Genomic DNA, 22,347 nt, shown 5'->3' with positions numbered 1-22,347 from the left:
GGCGATGTGGGCGGTCTCAGTGCTGTGGTTCTTGCAGAATGCAGACTGGGAGGCATCGAGTGCGTTGTTTCCTTCAGGAAGTGAGACAGGCGGGTGTTCACTAACTTCTCAGCGACCTTGGCAGGAAAGGAGAAAAGAGAAATTGGGCGGTACTTCGTGAGGTCATCAGGATCTGCTTTGGGCTTTTTCAGGAGTGCGGTTACTTCTGCGTGTTTCCAGGAGTCTGAGAAGGTGGCGTCGTCAAAAGAGCTGTTGATTACGGGGCGAATCTTGGGAGCAATGGTTGTGCTGGCCTTGTTGAAAATGCGGTGGGGGCCGGGGCCCGAGGGGGAGCCTGAGTGGATGGAATTCATTGTTTTTTCGGTTTCTTCGTCGTTGGTAAGGGCCCAGGTGTGTAGTAGGTTGGGGGGTGAGTTGTTGTTGGTCGTGTCAGTGGTGGGGGTGGTGAGTGCTGGTGGTGTGAAGCTGTTGTGTATGTCTAAGATTTTGAGGTGGAAGTGGTTGGAGAGGGAGTCGCAGAGGTTTTGTGTGTGAGTGGGGTTTGATGTTGCTGGCTTTGGGTTTGGAGAGCTCTTTGATGATGGTAAAGAGTTCCTTGCTGTTGTGTGAGTTACTGTCTATGCGTTCCTTGTAGTATGCCCTTTTGGTGGTGCGTATGAGTTGGTGATGTTTGCGTATGGTGATTTTGAGGGTGGAGAAGTTGGTAGTTGAGGGTTCCCGGCGCCAAGCTTTCTCTGTTTTGCGGCATTCATGCTTAGAGGCAATGTAGCGTTATCATCTGGATTTCATCCCCAAATGGGCAGATCGAACGTCTCAACCAGGGACTTGAGCAATATCTTTGTTGTTTCTGTAACTCCATCAGATTAACTGGAGCACTTATCTTCCCATTGCAGGGTTTTCTTACAATAATACCGTCCATAGTGCCTCCAAGGTTACTCCTTTTTTCTGTTCATATGGATTCCATCCCACTTCTTTTCCTACTACTCCTAAGACCTCCTCTACACTTCCCGCTATCACCTCTCTTTCCAAAAGACTACAAAGAATTCAAAGACTGATTCGATCTAATCTATTAGTCACTAAATGATACATGAAAAGGCTGGCTGATAAGAAACGCAGTGAGGCTCCAGCTTATCACGTCCAAGAAAAAGTCTGGCTGTCTTCAAAATTTTTGCCCCCTCGTCTTTCCCAAAATAAGTTTAAGCCTCGTTACTACAGACCCTTTTGTATTCTTCAGAAAATGAATCCTGTAACTTTCTGTCTCCGTTTACCTCGAACCTGGAAAATCCATCCAGTCTTTCATGTCTCTCAGTTGAAACCCTATACACCTGATCCTTTTTCCTGACATTACACATGCCCTCCCCCTTTGTTGGTGGATAATGAACCTGAATATGAAGTACAGGAAATATGTGACTCTCGTATATTCCGGAACGATCTTCCGTATCTTATTCATTTGAAAGGCTATCCTCTTAGTGAATGTTCTTGGGAAGATGCCTCTTCTGTTCACGCCCCTCTTCGTCAATTTTTTCAGCTGTTTCCGCACAAACCAGGGGCTCCGGGGGGGGACCTACTGTCGCAGGATGCAGGAATAAAGACTTCACGCCGGGCTTAGCTTTCAGTTTCAGTGGTGGGAGGGTGCAAATTCAAAACTAGGGAATATGTCCAGCAAAAGTGAAGTTAAGCTCTTCTAGCAAACATGAGGTGACTATAATTAACCTGAAAATGAACATTTCAGATAATACCCTGTATTCCTGAAGCAATCAATGTAAAAACGGCTTTAATAGTGGTTCATACGGAGTTCATTTATAGATTATTTAGATATTCATAAACCTCAAGAGGTTAATCACATTTAGGAAGCAAGAGATGAAGCTGAGACAGAATTCTGATGATTCTATTATATTTACCAATTCATTTTTCATGATCAGGTGCTGTAACCAATGTGTAGTGTTACAGTGCACAAAGTGCTCTAAAACATGTATTAAACATTGAAGCGCATTTGGCAATTATATTCACAACTGAAAATATATTCAGGGCCCTGCACTAATTTTAACACATTATCTACAAGGTATTTTAAAAAAATCTTTAATTCAACAGTACATTAACTGTTCGGCGTTTCGTGCCCTAATGTAATAAAAGATCATTGTCAGGACAGGAACGCAAAGGGTGAATGATGTTGTTAGACAATCAGCACAAAGTGTGGATGTGGTTCAGGCTCGCTCCAGAACATTATAAATTTGTTCTGAGTGGATGCAGACTCACTGAGGCAATCTTGTCGTCTCAGGGTATGGTGGTAACAGCAGAGCTCAGTTTCCTAATCCAGCCTCCTAAACTGCAGCCCGGTCTGCTTTTTAGGAAGCTAGCTAGCCCTGAAACTTTAACCAACACTCTTTGGACTGCTCAACTGATGATTTTCCTGGTGATGTCCAGTCCTGGCCACACCCACGCACTCAGTTACAGAGACATGAGCCGTTGCACAGCAACAAATATCTTTGATCGATGAGGCTTTCTATTTACATATTGATGCCGCGCATATGTAACTCTTCATTTGGGTGCAAGGTCTAAATTGTTAAACTATAGATGCTGTCTAAGACGCAGACACCAAATGTCGTGAAAGGCTTGTTGTCCAATGCTGCAAAATCGAGAAGGGGAGGGACCTGGAGAATAATGGTCCAGTGCACGGTCTCCCAATAATGATACTCATCAAATGTATAGGTGCACTGTTCCAAAGAGAGAAGAATAAAGCCTAATCCTACAGGAGCGAGAACCCTCATTCATCACATTGGGTGACTAGCATCATTATCGGGAAAGCTCCTCGTCAGGCCGGTGCTGCAATGCCTGATGGGCTCCCCGAAGGGGGCTCTTAACCGTATTGCTCTGAATGTAGCAAAGGAAACCAGGTCATGTATAGGTGAACTACCTAGATCTAAATAACTGAGCAATAGGGAGAGAAAAAGGGACTAAAATTGGTTACTCATCTTGGAACGTGTATCATAAGTTTAATCAACAAACAAAAGAGGAGGACCAAGGTTAAAATCACAGGAAAGAATATTAGGGTGAGTGGTGATGCTCACTTACTCTCTTTAAGAACACGAGAGGACCGAACCAATTCTGGGGCCTCACTACGTGGGTCTACATGTTTCGCGTCTAGTGGTCCAGCCGGATCCATTAACGCTTCATCAGGACCAATACAAAAATAACTTCTTCTCCAAACAATAATTTTAATGCCAACCCTGATAGGGAGGCCAAAGATAAAGAGCAGTCACTTACGTTAAGTCTACCTGCTACGTCAAAAATGGTCGCCCTAGGAAAAGACAAGCACATATGAAAATAATAACCAAAAATTACCCTTGTGAGTTAAGTAATCGTGTAGAATCACATACATAAATGAGATAATTGCGCTTACCATCCCCAGTCTCAGGATAGAGCTCCAAGGTAACCCGTCAGGAAGCGGAACAGACAATCTCTAAGTATCATAATCATGGGAGGAAGAATGTCATCAACAGTATACCTTAACAGTACACATCCAATGGTTATTAACATAACGCATACAGTTGTTATAGAAATGAAAATCAACTTCTGATCTGTAGCAGAGATAAAATAATAACAAACCGGTGGCCAAAAAATAATATAGATGTTTATCCCCGTTCGTCATATATGGGACAACAACTGGGGCAGTATCTGTATTTTGTTGTAAACGGTCCCTGTTGTTCAAGGAAATGCCATAGTTCACAAACGCCGAGCGCAATCAATCAAGGGTTTAGCCCACATCAAATATCGAGCGTGTGAGCTACAAAGTTACACGCTACGCGAGCAGCGGTCCAGTGAAGAACTGGACCGCGGCGTATACATGTACACTAAAATCATCAACAGCAGTAAAGGGAGGAGGCAACTTACGAGTCCCGCCATTGCTGTAGGCCGATTAACCTACCCTCCTGGCGGCGTCCCTGCTTGGAACAACCGGGCGCTTGTCGGAGCTTGACTAAATGTGTAGGGACCTGGAAGAAGACTCCGGTTTGCGTGCGTCCCGAAAATTATCTTCATAGAAGAAGGACTTCGCTTAAAGGGGCGCATGCACTTATTATCGTGGGAGTTCTCTGCTAAAGTTAATGTTGAGAATCAGTCTTATTGAAGTGCAATAGAAAGTGAAATACCAATAAATCTGGTGATTACTTTGTAACAATACGGATATCGATAAAAAGTATCTAGTCAAAAATCTAAAAGGCAGAAAATAAACAGCTATAACTAGACTGTCTTGAGGCATGAAATACAATGAATAAAAATTACTAGAAATGACGTAAGACCTAGCAAGCGTCTTAGATGGGAGGAGTAAAAAATCCCAATCAGAAAATTCTTCGGAGTAAAAAATCAATTAGGAGGACAACATAGTCCATGGAATCTCATCATTCAAGCCTCGTGCAGAGGTCCCTCGTTTGAAGACCCAGCTTTGTTCTGTTCTAAAAAGAAAGTCTGGGTCATTAGGTCGCACATGTGGGGCTTCTAGAACCACCCACCAAAGGTTTTCCGGAGTGTGTGAAGTCTCTATGAAATGTGCACTGAGTTTTGTAGTGACCCTTCGGCATCTAATATTGCTCCTATGTTCATTGATGCGGATCTTGACCGGTCGTTTAGTCATCCCAATGTAACGTAGTTCGCAAGGGCAGGTAATCATGTAGATACAGTGCTTAGAGTTACAATTAGTGTGCTTTTTTAGAAACCACCTCCCGATAGGCTCTAGGTCAAGTGATGTGATGCGTCTCGTTAATGCACAGACATTGCAGTTCCCACATGGGTGGTGTCCTTCAACTGGAGGTAGGTCACACAATGTTTTCTGGGTAAGAGTGTGATGGACAACACGTGGGCGGGTATGAACTACCATATCTTTTATGTTGGTGGTACGTTTAAAGGCGAATAGTGGTTTTGGGAGGTCAACTCCGCCACTACTCAATATCAACCAGCGTTTGTTAATTAGTTTTATAATGTTGTTCGACAGAGGGGTAAAGGTAGAGACACATGTTATTCGTGTTTGTGGGGCATTTACTTTAGTGGCCAGTAACCACTCTCTTTGATTATGTTTAGCTCTCTTCTGGGCTAGGTTTGCAATCTTAGTTGGATAATGTCGTTCGTGAAGTTTATCTTGGAGAGTGTCAGCTTGATGTTCAAATTCTAGTGGGGAACTACAGTTCGGTCTTAGTCGCAAAAACTGTCTCACAAGTAAGTTGTCTCTTAAAGCTCTAGGGTGATGACTCTCGTTTAGTAGGAGGCTGTTCTGATCTGTTGGTTTATGGTATGTACTGGTTGTCAACTTGCCATTGTCAATGGAGATCATCAAATCCAAAAAGGGTAGATTGGTAGAGGATACATGAGCCGTGAATCTCAAGTAGGGGTCAAGAGTATTGATCCACGTTGTAAAATGTTCTGCTGTTGTTAGGGGTCCTTGCCAGATGACCAAGATATCGTCTATGTAGCGACGCCATAATTTAATAGTATCTTGAAAGGGATTGGTTTGTGACAGAATACATTTATTTTCAAAGTCATACATATATTAACAACCTAGACTTAGTGCAAACATACTGCCCATCAATGTCCCCCTGATCTGATGGAAGAATTGGTCCTCAAATTGAAAATAATTCTCTGTGAGAACTAAAGAAGCGCATTGCATAAGGAAAGCTACAGGCGTGGAAGGAGGAGTGGAATCATTCAGAAGTGCTGTTTCCACAACCTGCAGCGTGGCTTCTTGAGGGATATTTGTATATAAAGCTTCTACGTCTAAGGTGATAATACCTTGTGTCAGACCGGTATTGTTAATAGATTCTATCAAATTGAGGACATCTTTTGTGTTCAATGATGGCCAGCTGCTGTAAGCACAGCATTACAACAGACATAGGGCCATATTCATAAGGCCACGTGGCGCAGGGCCGCGCAACAAGTATCTTGCTACGCCACCCTGTGCCACTGGGAAAGGGCAAAAATGTGCCATATCTACAAGATATGGTGCATTTCTGTCCTCTCTGCCTGCACTGGCACAGAAATTGCTGCTGTGCGCCCAACACAGGTACTCTTGCACCATGGTGCAAGGGGGCCTGTGTTGTGGGGAAAACTGTTTTTGTGCAGGAAGGTACACCTTCCTGCACAGAAACATTCAATGGAGGTGTTTTCCTCCTTCTATGTGTGCTGCAGAATGCAATAAATATAGAAAGAGGAAAAAATGGTGAGAAATAAAGATATTCCTCCCTGTTGTGTCACTCTTACGCCAACCCTGGGGTGGTGTAAGCTTTTGACGCATTCCCTGGTTTACAAAACCTTGTACATCTGGGAATGTGTCAAAATACATGGATATTGTGTGGGAACACTCACGCCACATCCATGGAAACGCCTCCCTGAAGCAAAGTAAGGCAACACAGCGACTTGCTCTGCATTGCCTTACACCACATCTACAAGGCCATGAAAAGCCATGCAGAGCGGCTTTGCGGTGCATTGCAGATATGGGTCAGCAGCCTGCGCTACTAAAAGTGACGCACCTGCTGCACAGGCTACTTCTAAATATGGGCCATAGTCTTGCATATATTGCACTCCATGAGATTTTCCTCTATGTCCTTCACAAAACATGTCAGCAACAAATCCAACTGTTTCCTGGTGTATATGTCCAAGTACCATCGAACAGTGAAAACAACGAAACAATTCAAAAATACTCACTTTGGCCAATTGAAATATTTATGTTTTTAAAAGAGATTGTATACTACTATTGTGGCAGGAGCCAACAAGACGGAAAAATTGTACGTGGCACGGTTGTCACAGACATAACTTATTCACTATAAAGACAATCAAATTTATTGGTAGTGCATTCCACATGGTTATCATACACGGCTTGGGTAAGAAAGGATATTATATTGCTGACATCTGAGTCCTGTGTATACATTGTTCTTCTTCCCATATGTTTATATAGGACAAAGCAATGTGTTCAAAGGAGGACATTCTACAAAAATAACAGCAAAACATCTGTCTTAGTAAGGCTTATGTGTTGGACTCCTCTGTGGTATACTTTGTAATGATAATCCTCAAGCATTTTGTTGTCCATCGTATATGTCCTCATGTTTCAGATTTTTTTGCATGCTGTTTCACATTTTGTCTCTGACATTTTAACAGATGAATCCTCATTATTTCCCTAAAGTGGGCAGCAGCCAGGCAGGGAAACCAACCACAACAGCCACCGAGGAGGAGGAGAGAGGAGCTAGAGGAAGAGCAAGTGGAGCAACCCCTTCTCCCTGAGGCCAACTAGATCTTCCTCCAGATGGATCCAAGATTTGGATGCAAGGGTTAATCTAGTGGACCTCATCATAGGCCAGGAGGAAACTGAGGCAGGTGGCATGGAAGAACCAATGGCATTTAGAAGGGATTGCACTTTCCTGTTGCCACCTCTCCATCAGTCTCCCTCCCTCAAGTAGTGCCAACCCAGCAAAAGAACAGCAAGCTAGGGTACAATTTTTGCCTAAAATCTCTGAGCCCTCATGAGTTTCACCTACCCTAACCCAGCCCAATACATTCAATCGACTTTGTGGAGACAGTCCTGGGAGTATGGAGACAGATGTTGTCTGGGCAGCAGGACATCTAACCTATGTGTGAAGATAGTGGTTGATACCCTTCAGGAGTCCCAAACTAGCCTGTTTCTTGCATTCCTGACTGCATGCATGTTTTCTCAGAACCCCTATATCTCCTAAGCATTTGTATCTTCAGTTCTCCCCATTGCACCATCATTGTCCCTCCCGTTTCTCATCCCTCTCAGGAAGTGTCAGCCCTGCTTCCACTCTCACTACGCATTCCCAGAACATCACAGTGTCCGTTACCCATTTGCTCTATTTGGAATGCTGCACAATATAGTGTCTACATATTATACATGGAACGCTATGTACATTTTCCTGGATTTCCCCATGCAAAAGTTGAAGACAGATATTCCCGTTTGCGCACTGATAAACCTCTGATTTGAGTTTGCCAATAGGGGAAGGCTGACACACGTCAATTTGTAGGGAATATCACAAATGATAGATGATTTGGAATTTTAAGTACAACTGTAGATGTATTTCTTTACAAGTAGAACATTCAGATTCATGTTCAGATTCTTACTTTTCTGAACTGAGCCCTTTTCAAACTAAACCAACCCTTGGGTTTCACTATACGTATGTATATAAGTTGATGCCAAGGTGGAGGCATTTGCTTCTTTTCTTCCCATTGATCATCATCATATTTATATCATTTTTTGTTCAACAAAATATCTTGAGAGGGTAGAGATGCCTCTGGTCACATGATAAATTATTCAAGAGGCGTGGCTAAGGTGTTAATTTGTACCTTTGCTTATGCCCACTACCCTTTGTGCTGTCTGTTATTGTTTGTTCCTACTCCTTTGAAATCAGCTCCAACAACCTGCCAGAGCACACCAGTATAAACCTATATCTCCATGGCCTGCAGACTGACATGGCATTGCTTAATCAACCCTTTTAGAGGTCCTTGCTCAACCGCCCCTCCCTGCTTACAATTCAGAGAAGGCTCCACCCCCTGATATATCCTAGAACACAGGCCTACCTTAACTCCAATTAAGTTCTGGTTAGTTTATGAAAAGCAATAGGACTGAAACCTTTGACTAGTACATTTTGCACACACATCTATCCAGTAGTTATGCAATCAGCTTTTAGTGTAATCTGCTTTTCATTATAGTGAGTCCATCCGTCTTTTAAGTCATGGGGTGCAGGTAGAGTTACCTGGGGTAGGGTTTAATTTCCTTCCTCAATTTTTTGAAGGTGTCCAGATCTGCCAGCTCGCAGAATATATCCAGTTTGATACGGATGACCTCTGATCCCTGACTGATGATAACCATCGCCCTGGGATCCCTGTGTTTTGGCAAAGTTATACAGTTGAGGATCTAGGGAGAAGAAAAAGATTTATGTTAGCGCCTTCTTTCCAGAAACGTACAGATGCCTTTACTTCATCTTGAAAGTACAGTTGGACTCAGCTATCGCAAAATATAAAATCACTCTCTATTGTAAAACGTTAGTGGAACTCTGGTCTTACGCTTCCTTTTGTAAACTTTTCTGTTTTTTCCATAAGTTCAGTCAAATACCACGAAAGAAAGTGTAACTGCCCCGTGCAGACTTCAATAATCACCTGCATGATGATTTCTGGTGCCTGTGTCTTTTAACTTTCCCTGTGATGATCCACTCTGGCTGGGTAGATTACTGCTAAGTTACAAAATTCTCGGGCGTGGCTACGCAATCCAACATGGCAGATGCGCAATTCTTTAGCTCTGCACCGGCTCACCACAATCATACTGGAATCGGCTGCGGCGACCGGAGTGAGGTGCCCAACGGCCCAGCTGCTCATTGTAGAGCAACCTGGATACCCGGGCAGCGCCACAGCCCCTGAGCAAGGACGGCACGGTGCCGTGGGAGGAAGAGCTGGAGGTTTGGGCCTGCGGGCCACTTTCCGCCTCCAAGTGGTGTGGCCTCGCTGGGCCTGGGACCTGTGCGTGGTGTGGGTCCTGCCACCGGGAGAGAGGGGGCCTGAGGCTGAGAGTGTTTAAGTGCTGGTGCAGCAGAGATCTGGAGGAGTGTGATGGCGCCGGCGGGAAGAAGTCGTGAGGCCCCCAACTGCGGACAGACAGGGCAGGGCGCTGCGGGAAGTGAGGCTGAGGACCCGGAGCTGGAAGGTGCCCAAGCAGAGGAGGCGTAGAGCGCTGGCAGCGGGGCCAGGGGCCCCGGACTGGGAGCACCACACACTGATGCTGGTGCAGGAGGAGACCAGAGGAAAGAGACGCGCCCCCCCCGGTGGGGGTTACTGACAGACTGGTAGGTGAAGCTGGGGCTAGCTGGCCTGACGGGGCACCAGAGACGCAGGGAGTGATGGGACTGCGGAGGAGCCGGGGAGGTCCCATCCTGCAGAGGACTGCTGCAGGGACTGCACGACTCCCCCAGGACAGGGGGGTACTGCGTCTGGCCTGGTGGGGTAGTTGGAGTTGCAGGGAGCGTTGAGATGGAGTGGCCCAGCTCCTTCCTTACTCATTGTGCAAGGTAAATCACGGAGGGACTAATAAAAAAAACGAAGCCCAAGTCGCAGGGTCCTGTGGGTCAAATACTCCTGACCTTACCTGATCCGATGCCTGAGGTGACTGCCCAGTTGGGTCGGAGGAGATGAGCGACACCTTAAGCAAAATACTGGGGGCTATTGAAGACTCCAAGCTCACCCTGCAGCGCAATATTGGCAAGGCGGCGGCCGAGTTGGGGTTGCTACTTACGGACCATCTGAAATTGTCCGACAAAGTAGAATCGAGAGTCACGAACTTCCAACCATCCCACCAAGCATTGCAGCTTCATGTATCACATTTAGCTGACAGAGTGGATCGACTGGAACGACGGACAATATACGCATTGTCGGACTGCCGGAAGGAATAGAATAGAATAGAGGGGAGAAATATGGTGGAATTTCTGGAGTCATGGCTGCGTGCTCTTATGGTTGGCCATAACCTTACGCCCTTCTTTGCCCTTGAGAGGGCGCACTGTGTACCGGCGCACAGACCGCAGCCAAGTAAGTCGCCACGACCCGTTGTGGTCAAACTTCTCCACTATTGTGACCGGGACCTGCTGTTGCAAAGGGCCCGTGTGGCTGGGCCTTTCAAAGTGGAAGGGGGACAAGCAAGTCGGTTTTCAGACTTCACAGTGGCTGTACGAAACAGAAGAGCTACCTATACAACGGTAAAGAGAGCGCTCAGAGAAGAAGGGATAACATATGCACTACTCTTTCCATCCTGGCTGAAACTCATGGGGGACCGAACTGCACACTTTTGTCAGGATCCCGGGGATGCATGGGCTTGGCTGGAGTGCTACAGATTGGGCACGACTGGGTCCCCAGAAGGAAAAGAAAAAGAAAAGAATATGGCTGTGACAGTCCAATGCTGAAAGAGATGGAGGCGATCCCAGAGCCGGGCCTGTCGGCCCCAGCTCACCAAACCCTCGCCCACCCAGTCCATAGTGGGGAAGAAACTGGCGCTTCAAGCTGCTGCCTCCTTAACAGAACCTGACCTCTCAGGTGGGGTGGGGGCCAGAACAGACCCAGACCATGTCTCGGACACCCGCCTGTTGGACTCTGATTCACGAGCGAGCGCACCTGAAGATCTCCCCGCGTAACGCCTCAAACATCAGATTATATCATTTAAATGGACTCCATTGAACTGCCCGAAGCTGCTGCTGATCCCACAGACTACTTGGGGGGACAGGAGGATGGGCCGGACTGAGAAATGATAGCCCAACAGTTGCCTCACCCCCCCCTTCTTCCTGCCTCTTCGTCTTTGTGGAGGCAGTAACGTGTGACACACATTATGGTTATTGTGTTCTGTTTGGGTGGCCAGACATTGCTGGACTGTCCTTGGGAGGGGGGTTGGGGTCTTGGTTCATGCGAATGTACTCTGTGGTCTCCGGTCAGACTGTGTTTATTGATATGCAGAACGTTGCAGAGGTAGTGGGGCTGCTGGGGATTATGACTCCCGAAGACGACCGTATATTATTACACAATGCCAGTACAGTTAAATACACTTAGGGGGTTATTCTAACTTTGGAGGAGGTGTTAATCCGTCCCAAAAGTGACGGAAAAATGACGGATTTACCACCAGCCGTATTACGAGTCCATTATATCCTATGGAACTCGTAATACGGCTGGTGGTATATCCGTCACTTTACCGTCACTTTTGGGACGGATTAACACTCCTCCAAAGTTAGAATAACCCCCTTAATGTGATTGCCCGGAATATTCGAGCATTGGGATCAATGGCTAAACTAAATTTTGAAATGCCACAGGGTACATATTGCTATTCTGCAGGAAACACACCTCCCACAGATGAATGCCGAGCATCTCCGCCGGCGCTGGAGGGGGCAACTATTTGGGACCACCTATTTGGCCTATGTCTGGGATACACTGATCTGGATCAGGGCGGGGGTACCCTTCAAAGCAACAAGGGTGGTAGTGGACGATGAAGGGAGGTTTGTCTTGGTGGGGAGGACACCTGCATATTAGATCTCTCGTGCTGGGGTCGATATACGCACCCAATTACGACCAGGTGGACTATCCTCATACCCTGTCAGCGCACATGGCTGATTTCCCATGGGAGCATACCTCATTGGGGGGGACTTCAAGGGGGTCCTGGACACAGATTTTGACCCCTCTTCCCTGCCTATGCAGGGAGCTATGTCGATTAGGATTGCTGCGGGGCTGAATGCCTGGGTGTCCAGCTGGGCCTTGGAGGATGTGTGGCGTGCACACCATCCAATGCACTGAGACTACTATTATTCCCATATCCACCAAGTACATACTAGAATAGATAGGTTTGTGTGCAGTGGACAGATAAGACACTCAGGATACTTGGGCCACACATTCTCTGACCACAGCCCGCTTCTGCTGCATATGCAAGTGGCGGAGCCATGACCCCCTATACCGACTTGGCGCCTACAGCCGACTGCACTGGTGGATGCCAGTTTTAGAGAAGCGTTGTCAGCGATGATGGCGGAGTTCTGTTCCTGTAATGAGGGCTCAGCAACGCAGAGGGGGATGGAATGGGAGCCCTTCAAGATGGTGGTGCGAGGCCACTGTGTGGGCCAGAAAACGGGAATTAGGCAGGTATTGGAGGGAGACCTCAAGCATCTTGAGGACCAACTGCATGCCTTGGATAATAAACAAGGCAGTGATCCTGAGGCCCTCCGCGGTTGTGTGAAGTCCAGGAGGAATATGCAGTGGCTCTGGAGAAGCTTGGGTGTCATGCCCATGTGAGGTACATGCGCAGGGTACATGATGAGGAAGGCAGGGCTTGATGACTGCTGGCCTGGTTGTTTCACCCCCACACAGCGGGGACCGCAATTACTAGGATTACATTGTTTGACGGTTCTTTGGTACATGAGCCCCTCCATTTAAATGCAGCGTTTCGGGATTATTACTTAGCGCTGTATGCCCACCTGGAGACTCTGCTACTGGACACACTAGATAACCTATTGGCCAGACTGCAGCTGAAGACCCTCAATGAGGAGAACGCTGCGCTACTGGGTGCGGAGGTGACGGAAGATGAAGTGAAATTGGCTATTTAAAGACTTGGCGACTGGTAAGACTCCTGGGACAGATGGCCTTACCCCAGAGTTTTACAAATTGACAGTAGGTATCCTGGCCCCAAGGCTGGTGGCAGAATATGCAGAGGACTATGAGCAGAGCCTTCTCCATGTGACGCGGAGAGAGCTGCTGGTGGTACCCCTCCCTAAAACTACGGATCGACAAGCCAGGGTAAAAGACTTCTGACCCCTCTCCATGCTCAATACTGACTTTAAAATTCTGAGTAAGGTACTAGCCACAAGGCCCCTGACGTATACGCAGAACCTGATCCATGATGACCAGGGTTTATACCCATCAGAAACACCTCACAAACTCTCCATAGACTGTACACAGTATTATATAGTCCCCCACACCTGATGGACTCAGGCACAGTGGTCGTGGCAGTAGACCTGGAAAAAGCTTTCGACACAGTGAGATGGGACTACCTTGAAGTTACGATGCAAGGGTTGGGACTGGAAAAAGCATGGCTTAAATGGTTTCGGCTGTTATACTGTTCCCCAACTGCAAGACTAAGAACCGGGCAGCTTCTCTTGGATAAATATGCCATCCATAGAGGTACCTGGCAGGGGTGTCCGCTCTTCCCATTGCTCTTCGCATTGGCTATGGAGCCCCTGGTAGAGTGGTTAAGACAGGAAGGGCGTGGTAGAGGGATATACCGGGGAGGAACGTAACATATCATATCGCTATACGCTGACTTATTGATTTACCTCAGAGATGGGAAGAGAGATTTTCCCTTAGCACTTGAGACATTGGAAAGATTTGGGACCCACTAAGGGTTACGCCTTAACAGAGGGAAGATATGTGTGTTTCTGATGGTTGCTGGCAGTGCCCCGCCTAGCACTTGCCCAGCGGATGTTAAGTGGGCTTCTAACACATTCAAATATCTTTGACATAGTTGATATACAGGAGGGCAATCTGGGTAAAGCAATACGCTCCCTTAGATCTAGGGTTGGTTTTTGGCGTTCCCTCAACTTGCCCTTCATGGCGCGCATTTCATTGTCCAAGCTGATTAGGCTCCCCCGGCTTCTTTATTTCTTTGTTAACCTGCTGGTTACTGTTCCGGTATACTGGTTTAAAGCATTAGACACCCTCCTCAGAGACCTAATATGGAATGGTGGGCACCAAAGGGTTGCAATGACCCCCTCCGCCTATGCCCAGTAGTGGGGGGGCTGGGGGTCCCAGACTTTGAACTCTTCTATGTGGCGGCGCAGCTGCAGTGGCTAGCGCGGTGGCTGACTGCCCATGGGTTGTCCAAGGTGTATTGGGGTGGGGCTGGACAGAGTGCAGACAAACTACTGGCTGGACTATTCCCGCTGAGACTCGTGTCCCGGTGGGATGGGGTTCTTGTGACTGCGGCCTATAGGGCCTGGTGTAGAGCACTTAAGCGCACTAGGGTCCAGACGCCCTACGCGCCTGAGATCCCATTGGTGGGTCTTCCACTTGGTGAACCCCCACGTTGCTTTACTGAGAGACAGATGTCCACCTGGACGGAGGCGGGTCTGATTATAGTGGGAGACTGTTATGCCCAGGGTGCGTGGCCGTCTTTCGCAGAACTACTGGACCGGACTTAACTCCCGAGTGGTCAGTTCTTGAGATATGAGGCAGTGTCCCGAGTTGTGGAGTATTTGGGCATAATCCGATTAGTATTTATTGTTTGTCTGAGACTGCAAATGTCTGTCAATGTTTTGAGAAATGTGTGTTTTGTTGTGGATAAAGGGCTATTATTTAATATGTTTTTATGTAACAATGTGTATCGTTATATGTCAACTTTTGAATGAAAGACACATTATTAATACGTGCCTTTATTTGTTGTACACTGACAACATAGAGTAGGTTTAACAAGATATATATGGAGGCGAAAATAAAGTGCAATGTGGGACAGTGTAATTTTTTGCTGAGAGGGTTCTGCCTTTACAATGTTTATTTTCTCACAATGGGAAGGATTCATTGGTAGATGTTTGCATGAAGGATGGGCATTCAAAGGTGCGCTTGTCATGTGTGCTGATTAATGTCCTGACAGTATCACTGTCGTTGTGAACACATTTTTTACCAACACTGAAAGAAAGAAAATATGTTGCATTAACTATCTTTTTAACTTTTCTATTTCTTTAGGCAAGTAAATATCCTTCAACTGAATCCAGCACTGTGAACTAAGGAAAATAATTTACAGTTAAAACCTCTTTTCTGTGAAATACGAGCTTTGAAACCACTAGCAAACATTTAATAAGACGGCTTATCCATTGACTATATCTATACAGCTATATATATATATATATTTTTGACACACAGACACATAGGGGGTCATTCTGACCCTGGCGGCCGGTGACCGCCAGGGTCACCGACCACGGGAGCACCGCCAACAGGCTGGCGGTGCTCCCAAGGGCATTCTAACCGCGGCGGTTCAGCCGCGGTCAGAAAGGGTAAACCGGCGGTCTCCCGCCGGTTTACCGCTGCCCCATTGAATCCTCCATGGCGGCGGAGCGCGCTCCGCCGCCATGGGGATTCAGACACCACCTACCGCCATCCTGTTCATGGCGGGAAACCCGCCATGAACAGGATGGCGGTAGGGGGTGCCGCGGGGCCCCTGGGGGCCCCTGCAGTGCCCATGCCAATGGCATGGGCACTGCAGGGGCCCCCGTAAGAGGGCCCCACAAAGTATTTCAGTGTCTGCTTTGCAGACACTGAAATACGAGACGGGGGCAACTGCACCCGTCGCACCCCTGCAACTACGCCGGCTCAATTCTGAGCCGGCGTCCTCGTTGCAGGGGCATTTCCGCTGGGCCGGCCGGCGCTCTTTTGGAGAGCGCCCGCCGGCCCAGCGGAAATGTTTGAATGGCCGCTGCGGTCTTTTGACCGCGGTGCGGTCATTTGTCGGCGGTACCTTGGCGGACGGCCTCCGCCGTCCGCCAAGGTCTGAATGACCCCCATAATGTTTTTTCTGTAAACCTTCTTAATGGCATATTAAGAGCTTCTGTACTGTAACACAAAGAAGAAGAATACATCATAGAAAAAAATAACAAGGTCTTCCCAGACTTTGTATTAACAAAACAGATATATGACATCTGTGTATAACATTACCAATCCACCCCAATCTTTCCCTATAACCTAGCAGCAGGATGCACCACTTACAACCATTTGGTTTCTTAAGTATCACTCTCAACAACAACAATCTTCCCAACTCTTTCCATGTTTACGTAAACATCCTTGTGCATCCTAAATAGGCTGTGAGGGGCATAAAATGTGTAATGCCCTGTAGCCACTGAACTAAAGAGGCAGGATCAGCTGCTCTCCAATTGTGTGCCATATCTCACTGAACAATCACCACACCAAACTAAAGAAGGGATTCCGTGTATTCGTTGACTTCTGTGTCATAAAATATATGACAAAGAGCCAATTAGGGTTGAACCGGCCAACCAAAAACGTCTAAGAGAGACTTGGCAACACTGCCCCCTATTATCTGGGTGGTTGAACAATGCTAAGTAGTACTGAGAAAATCTCCATCTGTTCAGCAGCAGTGGAGGTAGAGCAAGAACACACCTCTATTCATGTGGCACAGCTTTTTCAGGCAATGACAATAAATTATATGGAGGTATTTGAACTGTATCAACCAGGAGAGAGCAGCAAAAAAAAAAAAAAGAATGACCGCCTCTGAGCTGTGTCACGGTGCCTAGTACTCTAGCCACATTACCACCAAGTGAGCTGCAAAAGCCTGTTGTTGCACCTAAGGGGAGTGGGGGATGCCTGTGGCCGCAAATGCTGCTGTTACGCTATGGGTAGACTAAAGCAATAAAATCCATGCCAAGAACTAATGGTGGCATCACAGAAAATAAAGGAGACAGCACAACCGGAGAGCAGGAACATGCTTTGTGCCGTCAGCTCACGACGACCCTGAAACGCAGAACAAATCGAACATACTAGTGGCAATTGTGCAAACCAGAGACTCGAGCACATGATTAACACTGTGGTGATTTATGTTGGGTTGTTACACGAAGACAGTAACAGCAAGAGTGAAATACACAGAGGACCGCCTACACTACACTTCTCCAACAAGTAGCGCGTGAGCTACTTGTTGTGCTCCAGCTACATGTAAGTAGCTCTCCTGTGTGAGGAGACTTACTATTAATATTATTACCTTGGTGTAAGGCATAAAAGCTATGGCTCTTGCATATTACCCACAGAGAGGCATTCCACATTGAAAAAGTATTTTCTACAGTACTGCTCGTAGCACTGCCTGATTCACCGAGGTGATCACTGTGGTAATATTGCATATGGTGACCACTTATGTAATTTTGTCTGATTTGTTCACTATTACACTAATAGCAGGTCAGGTGATTTTCATTGAACGTAAGTAGTTCTTATTACAAAAAAGGTTGGAGACTCCTGGCCTAGACATTCTCCCTCCTGAAAGTACAAAGCTCCATCAGGGAACGAAAGACATTCTAGAAAAGGGTCATTTCCTTGAGGGGGCAAATGGAAGACCTGCGGGGAAGATCACCCCACAACAATGTATGAGTAGGTGTTCCTGAGTGCTCAATATTATTAAGTACTTGGAAAACTGGCTAAGAGAGGTTGCTGCACCCAATTTATATTCACATAATAAGGTGATTAAGATCCTATTAACAGACCCGGTTGCCAAGTTTAATACTGTCTCGTGCCCCTCGGGATCAATTGAGTATCAGAGAAGTATGAGACAGTGGTGCCCGTTGTTACCCCTGTTCCTTGCTTTGGGGATGGAACCCTTAGTGGCCTACTTTTGCAAGGAGGGAGAGCCTCTGGGAATAGGCATTGGATACCATGTTCATGTCATCTCACTATATGCGGACGACATCCTGACATACCTGGGAGACAAGAAAGGGGCTCTACCTAGTGTGATAACAAATTCTAGAGGAATTCAACAGGTTATCAGGTCTCTAGCTAAAACAGCATAAAACATGTATGTTCTCTGTCCGTCATGATATGACCACAATAGATGAGATCCCACCAGAAATAAAACCCTAGCAAGCTAACTCCTTCAAGTACCTGGGCATATGTAAATTTCACAATACTTAGGATATAGCAGATGCTATTGTGGGTGACGCAATCATGAGGCTCTGCAAACAGGTAGGTTTTTGGCTGAAACTGCCACTAGGCGTTATGGGGAGAGTGTTGCTCACATAAAATATGATGGTCTCAAGAATACTTCATTATTCTGCTACTCCTAGCAGCTACTGCTACTTTACTAAAAACGACTTGGATACTTTGACAACAGCCTGGATTTGGGAGATAGGAAGATATAGAGTTGCACTCTTCAAAATAAACCTATGCACATGGTGGGTAGGCTTGGGAGTCCCCAATTTCATATACCAGAAAATGGCAGCTGAACTTTAATGGGAAGCAAAGAGCCTAGCAGACACACCTCCACACGGGTCACAGTGGGGTTGAAGACGGCGGACACAAGATGTCCTCTTTGTGACTTACTACCTGGATATGTAAAGGGCAGTGGGGAAATTCAGTGCAGCTTGATGCAATAACATAAACATGGGTGAAATACAGATGTAAATTGAAACATGGCATGATCTACTCACCCAACATACTGCTTGAATCTTTGCTGAAAATAGGAATTGAGAGATACACATTTGGGAACCATACTGTATAGATATGTGACTGGGATACTGAAAACCTTCACAGAAATATGGAAATATACGCAGTGCCTGCAGGACTATTTCTATCCTATGGTTTCCCAGTAAAAACTTTACACAAATATCGGGGCACACGGACATTGGGGCCTGAATACAGTCATACCATCTACAAAAAACAATTACAGGACTGTACAGGGCCCTCCAAGAGCACCAAGACAGATGACCTTGGTCTGCTATGATTGAAATTGTCCCAAGACCTAGAGGTAATTATCACCGACAAAGAATGGGAGAGGATGCTGGAACATACCACTAGAGTATCCAGGAGCGCGCAGTTCAAATCACAACAATTTCTCTTCCTACACAGAGCATATTTCACTCCCAAAAAACAGGCTCAATATATAGAAAGGGAGCACACACAAGCCTGGAAGGAAACAATTATGAAATATAGAGGACAAAGCACACAGGTCACCATAGGGAACCTGGAAAATCATGTACGGGTAAATGATAAATAGCCGGTAACAAGAATAGCTCAGGCCATGTGACCTTCTTCACTTGAATAGCTTGATAGTGCTAAACCTTGAATGATAGCAGACTAAAGACTAAAAATGGAAAGGCTCTGGAGTACTCCCACAGTCTCCACTCCACCCCCTAAATGGTTATCTGTTACATAATACCATAAATGTTGAAAGGATGAACAGTCAGTCATATGAGTTCTATGGGCTGAATTTTAATTGACACCATTTCTTTATTTCTCTTGTACGACTTTGAATTAATTAAGCACCATTGCTGAATGTACAATGTATTATGTCGCTTTGTCATAAGATTAGTCGTTCGGCACATATTCACACTTATTTTTGCCTATTTTTGTTTAGATGTGAGCCTGTGACCCTTCACCGAGTCACTTGGCATTTTATTCCTTTTACTGTTTTAGCGAGGCATCCTTTTAATGGTGATGTTTTATTATTATTATCTATTGTCCTCCTCGGCAGAACTTTGTTATTCACTGCTTTGCATGACATTTCATTCTGTGCTTGCATCAAGACTACATATGATAGGTTCTCGGGTATCGCCGCTCCAGAGAATACAGTGTCTACCTTAAACACACAGGGACGTATTTTCATGTCATGGCAGTTCCTAGAATAACGCAATGTTTCTTATAAAATATCAGGCTTCCTTAGTATTCTTCATGGGGACATTCCAGTAAGATCGCCATCTTATGCTGCCCGCCGCCTTTGTAGTTTCAGCAGTAACTTGGTGCTTCCTCTTCTGTCACAGAGGAGGATTTCCAGCAGACTAACCAACCTCTCCTTTACCTTCAACACAGGTATGGGCCTTGTGCTACATTCCCGGGACAAGATGGGTGGATTAGGGCTATCACTGGTACTTGCTGTCATGTAGGAATCTTAGTAGTGTGTGTAGGAATATTGGTAATGCTATTGAAATACATATGGTGGGCCTGTTTCTATGTTTCACTTTCTTTGTCACTGTTGTAACAGTGTTGGGCTTCATCATCCCTATAATCACACTTCATGCCTTTTTACGTAAAAGGCATTTGCTTCAATAAAGCCTATTGAACCAAGATGTGCTTCTGCTTGTCATTACATGTATGAGACCTGTGTAACCGAGAGAATGGGGCACAATCTGTTTCCATCATGACTTCCCTGAGGAGTCTAAGAGTGTCATGCGATGAGCTGCCACAAATCACTTTTACCTACGGTATCTGTGAGGTGCTGCTAGCTGGTCGGAAGGGTTAGGCCAACAGCTGCCACACAGTTTGGGATCAGACTCAGTCCCCCATTCTCAGTGGTGCTGACGCCCAAAGCTCAGCAGTCTTGTGATTTTGTCGAGAGTCACACGACAGCTTGTTATTATATTTTTAAGCAAATCAAAAATTTATATTTTAAAATAAAACCAGAAGGGAGCCGAAATTGATACTTTTCTTGGAGGCTAAGTGTATATCTCCAATTCTCCTCTGTCCCACATCTCCCTCCCACACTACCCTCAAGGCACGGAACGAACTGGGTGATTTTATACCTGGGATACCTTCCCCCATTGGCACACATTCAGTCTTGGATCAAGTGGGTTGTGTTTGGGCACATACCCTAAGTCTTTCAGAAAGGGCAATGGAGCATGTCTCCGTTGTAAAGAGCAAAAGATTTACAAACTAGACAGCTCAAAGTGTTGTTACAGGTCCAAAAAGGCCTTAAATTTTATCTGGGCATCTACATCCTTCAATTGAAAAATACCAATGGCACACTATCAACTAAATCCATGGAGTGCTGACATGTGTCATATGTGTTACCAACCAAAAAAGTGGGTCTCCGTAGTAAGCCTATCATTCCAGCAAACCAAATGGAGGGGCTCATGCCACAAGTTTAGCACTGTTTTGGTTACTGAAGAAATACAAAGTATGCCAAGGTTTGAAATCACCCAGGGACCACAACTCTGTTCTGGATTCCAGGTCAGATTTAGATCTGTAAATCCAACAATGAAAAGTCAATTAAATGGGAGGCAAAGTAGTAAATGAGAATGTCCATCATGCAGACTCCTCCTCTGTAGGACGACTTGTACCATTTGGACAGTTCAACCTTGGAGTCCCGCCTTTCTATAAGAATCTCCTTAACATGGCAATAGTTCTTAAAAGAAAGCAGTAATGAATATGGTGCGTGTAATTCTGGAGGGTTTTTGAAAGTGTGGTGAATGTCACTATTTTTTACATCACGTAGCGTACCATTATAGAGAGTGGAAGAGGCGAGAAATGTTCAAGCTTGTGCTTCGATTAAACAAGCATTAGAGGTATATTGCCTATACTGCACTAAGATGCAGCCTTGACAACAAAGAGCTAAGGTACCTAAAGCCAATCATCTAGACCCATAATTTGGAGTGCCAGTCTACATCACTGATTTCTGTCTCCACAAGGAAAATTAAAAGGTTAGATTAATTGACACTAATGCCAGAGCCACCGCCCAAATTGATTGTGCTCAAATTGATCTACCAACCACATTGCCAATGGATCAGAGTCCTGTAGATTACAGACTTTTAAGAATAGTTCATCTCCATAAGGCAAGACTGTGATGTCATTCCGACCCTGGTGGTCATGGACCGCCAGGGCCGGGGTTGGAGGATGCACAGCCAACAGGCTGGCGGTGCATCAAGGGCAATTCTGACCGCGGCGGTAAAGCCGCGGTCAGAAAAGGGAAACCGGCGGTTTCCCGCCGGTTTTCCTCTGCCCCTGTGAATCCTCCACGGCAGCGCTGCAAGCAGCGCCGCCATGGGGATTCCGACCCCCTTCCCGCCAGCCTGGTTCTGGTGGTTTTCACCGCCAGAACCAGGCTGGCGGGAACGGGTGTCGTGGGGGCCCCACATTGATTTTCAGTGTCTGCCTATCAGACACTGAAAATCGCGACGGGTGCAACTGCACCCGTCGCACACCAGCAACTCCGCCGGCTCCATTCGGAGCCGGCTTCCTCGTTGCTGGTGCTTTCCCGCTGGGCGGGCGGGCGGCCTTTTGGCGGTCGCCCGCCAGCCCAGCGGGAAAGTCAGAATGACGGTCTTCTGGTGGTTCTCGCCAGGCGGGCGGCTTCTGCCGCCGGCGGGGGTC

General features: G+C 46.3%; 1 protein-coding gene across 2 annotated transcripts in view; it reads right to left on the bottom strand.

Moving 5' to 3' along the window:
• The window catches only part of LOC138261674 (cyclic nucleotide-binding domain-containing protein 2-like), a 365,490-nt gene that overhangs the window by 17,567 nt on the left and 325,576 nt on the right, over positions 1–22,347 (bottom strand). For both annotated transcript variants that reach the window (XM_069210917.1, XM_069210916.1), the window contains exon 12: positions 8,748–8,908. In XM_069210917.1, the coding sequence (XP_069067018.1) occupies positions 8,748–8,908 (161 nt within the window). The remainder of the gene's footprint in view (positions 1–8,747; positions 8,909–22,347) is intronic.

Source organism: Pleurodeles waltl, chromosome 10 (genome assembly GCF_031143425.1).
Source record: "Pleurodeles waltl isolate 20211129_DDA chromosome 10, aPleWal1.hap1.20221129, whole genome shotgun sequence".
NCBI classification, from domain to species: Eukaryota; Metazoa; Chordata; class Amphibia; order Caudata; family Salamandridae; genus Pleurodeles; species Pleurodeles waltl.
Note: the sequence above shows the minus strand (reverse complement) of the source record. Positions and strands in the feature narration are given on the sequence as shown.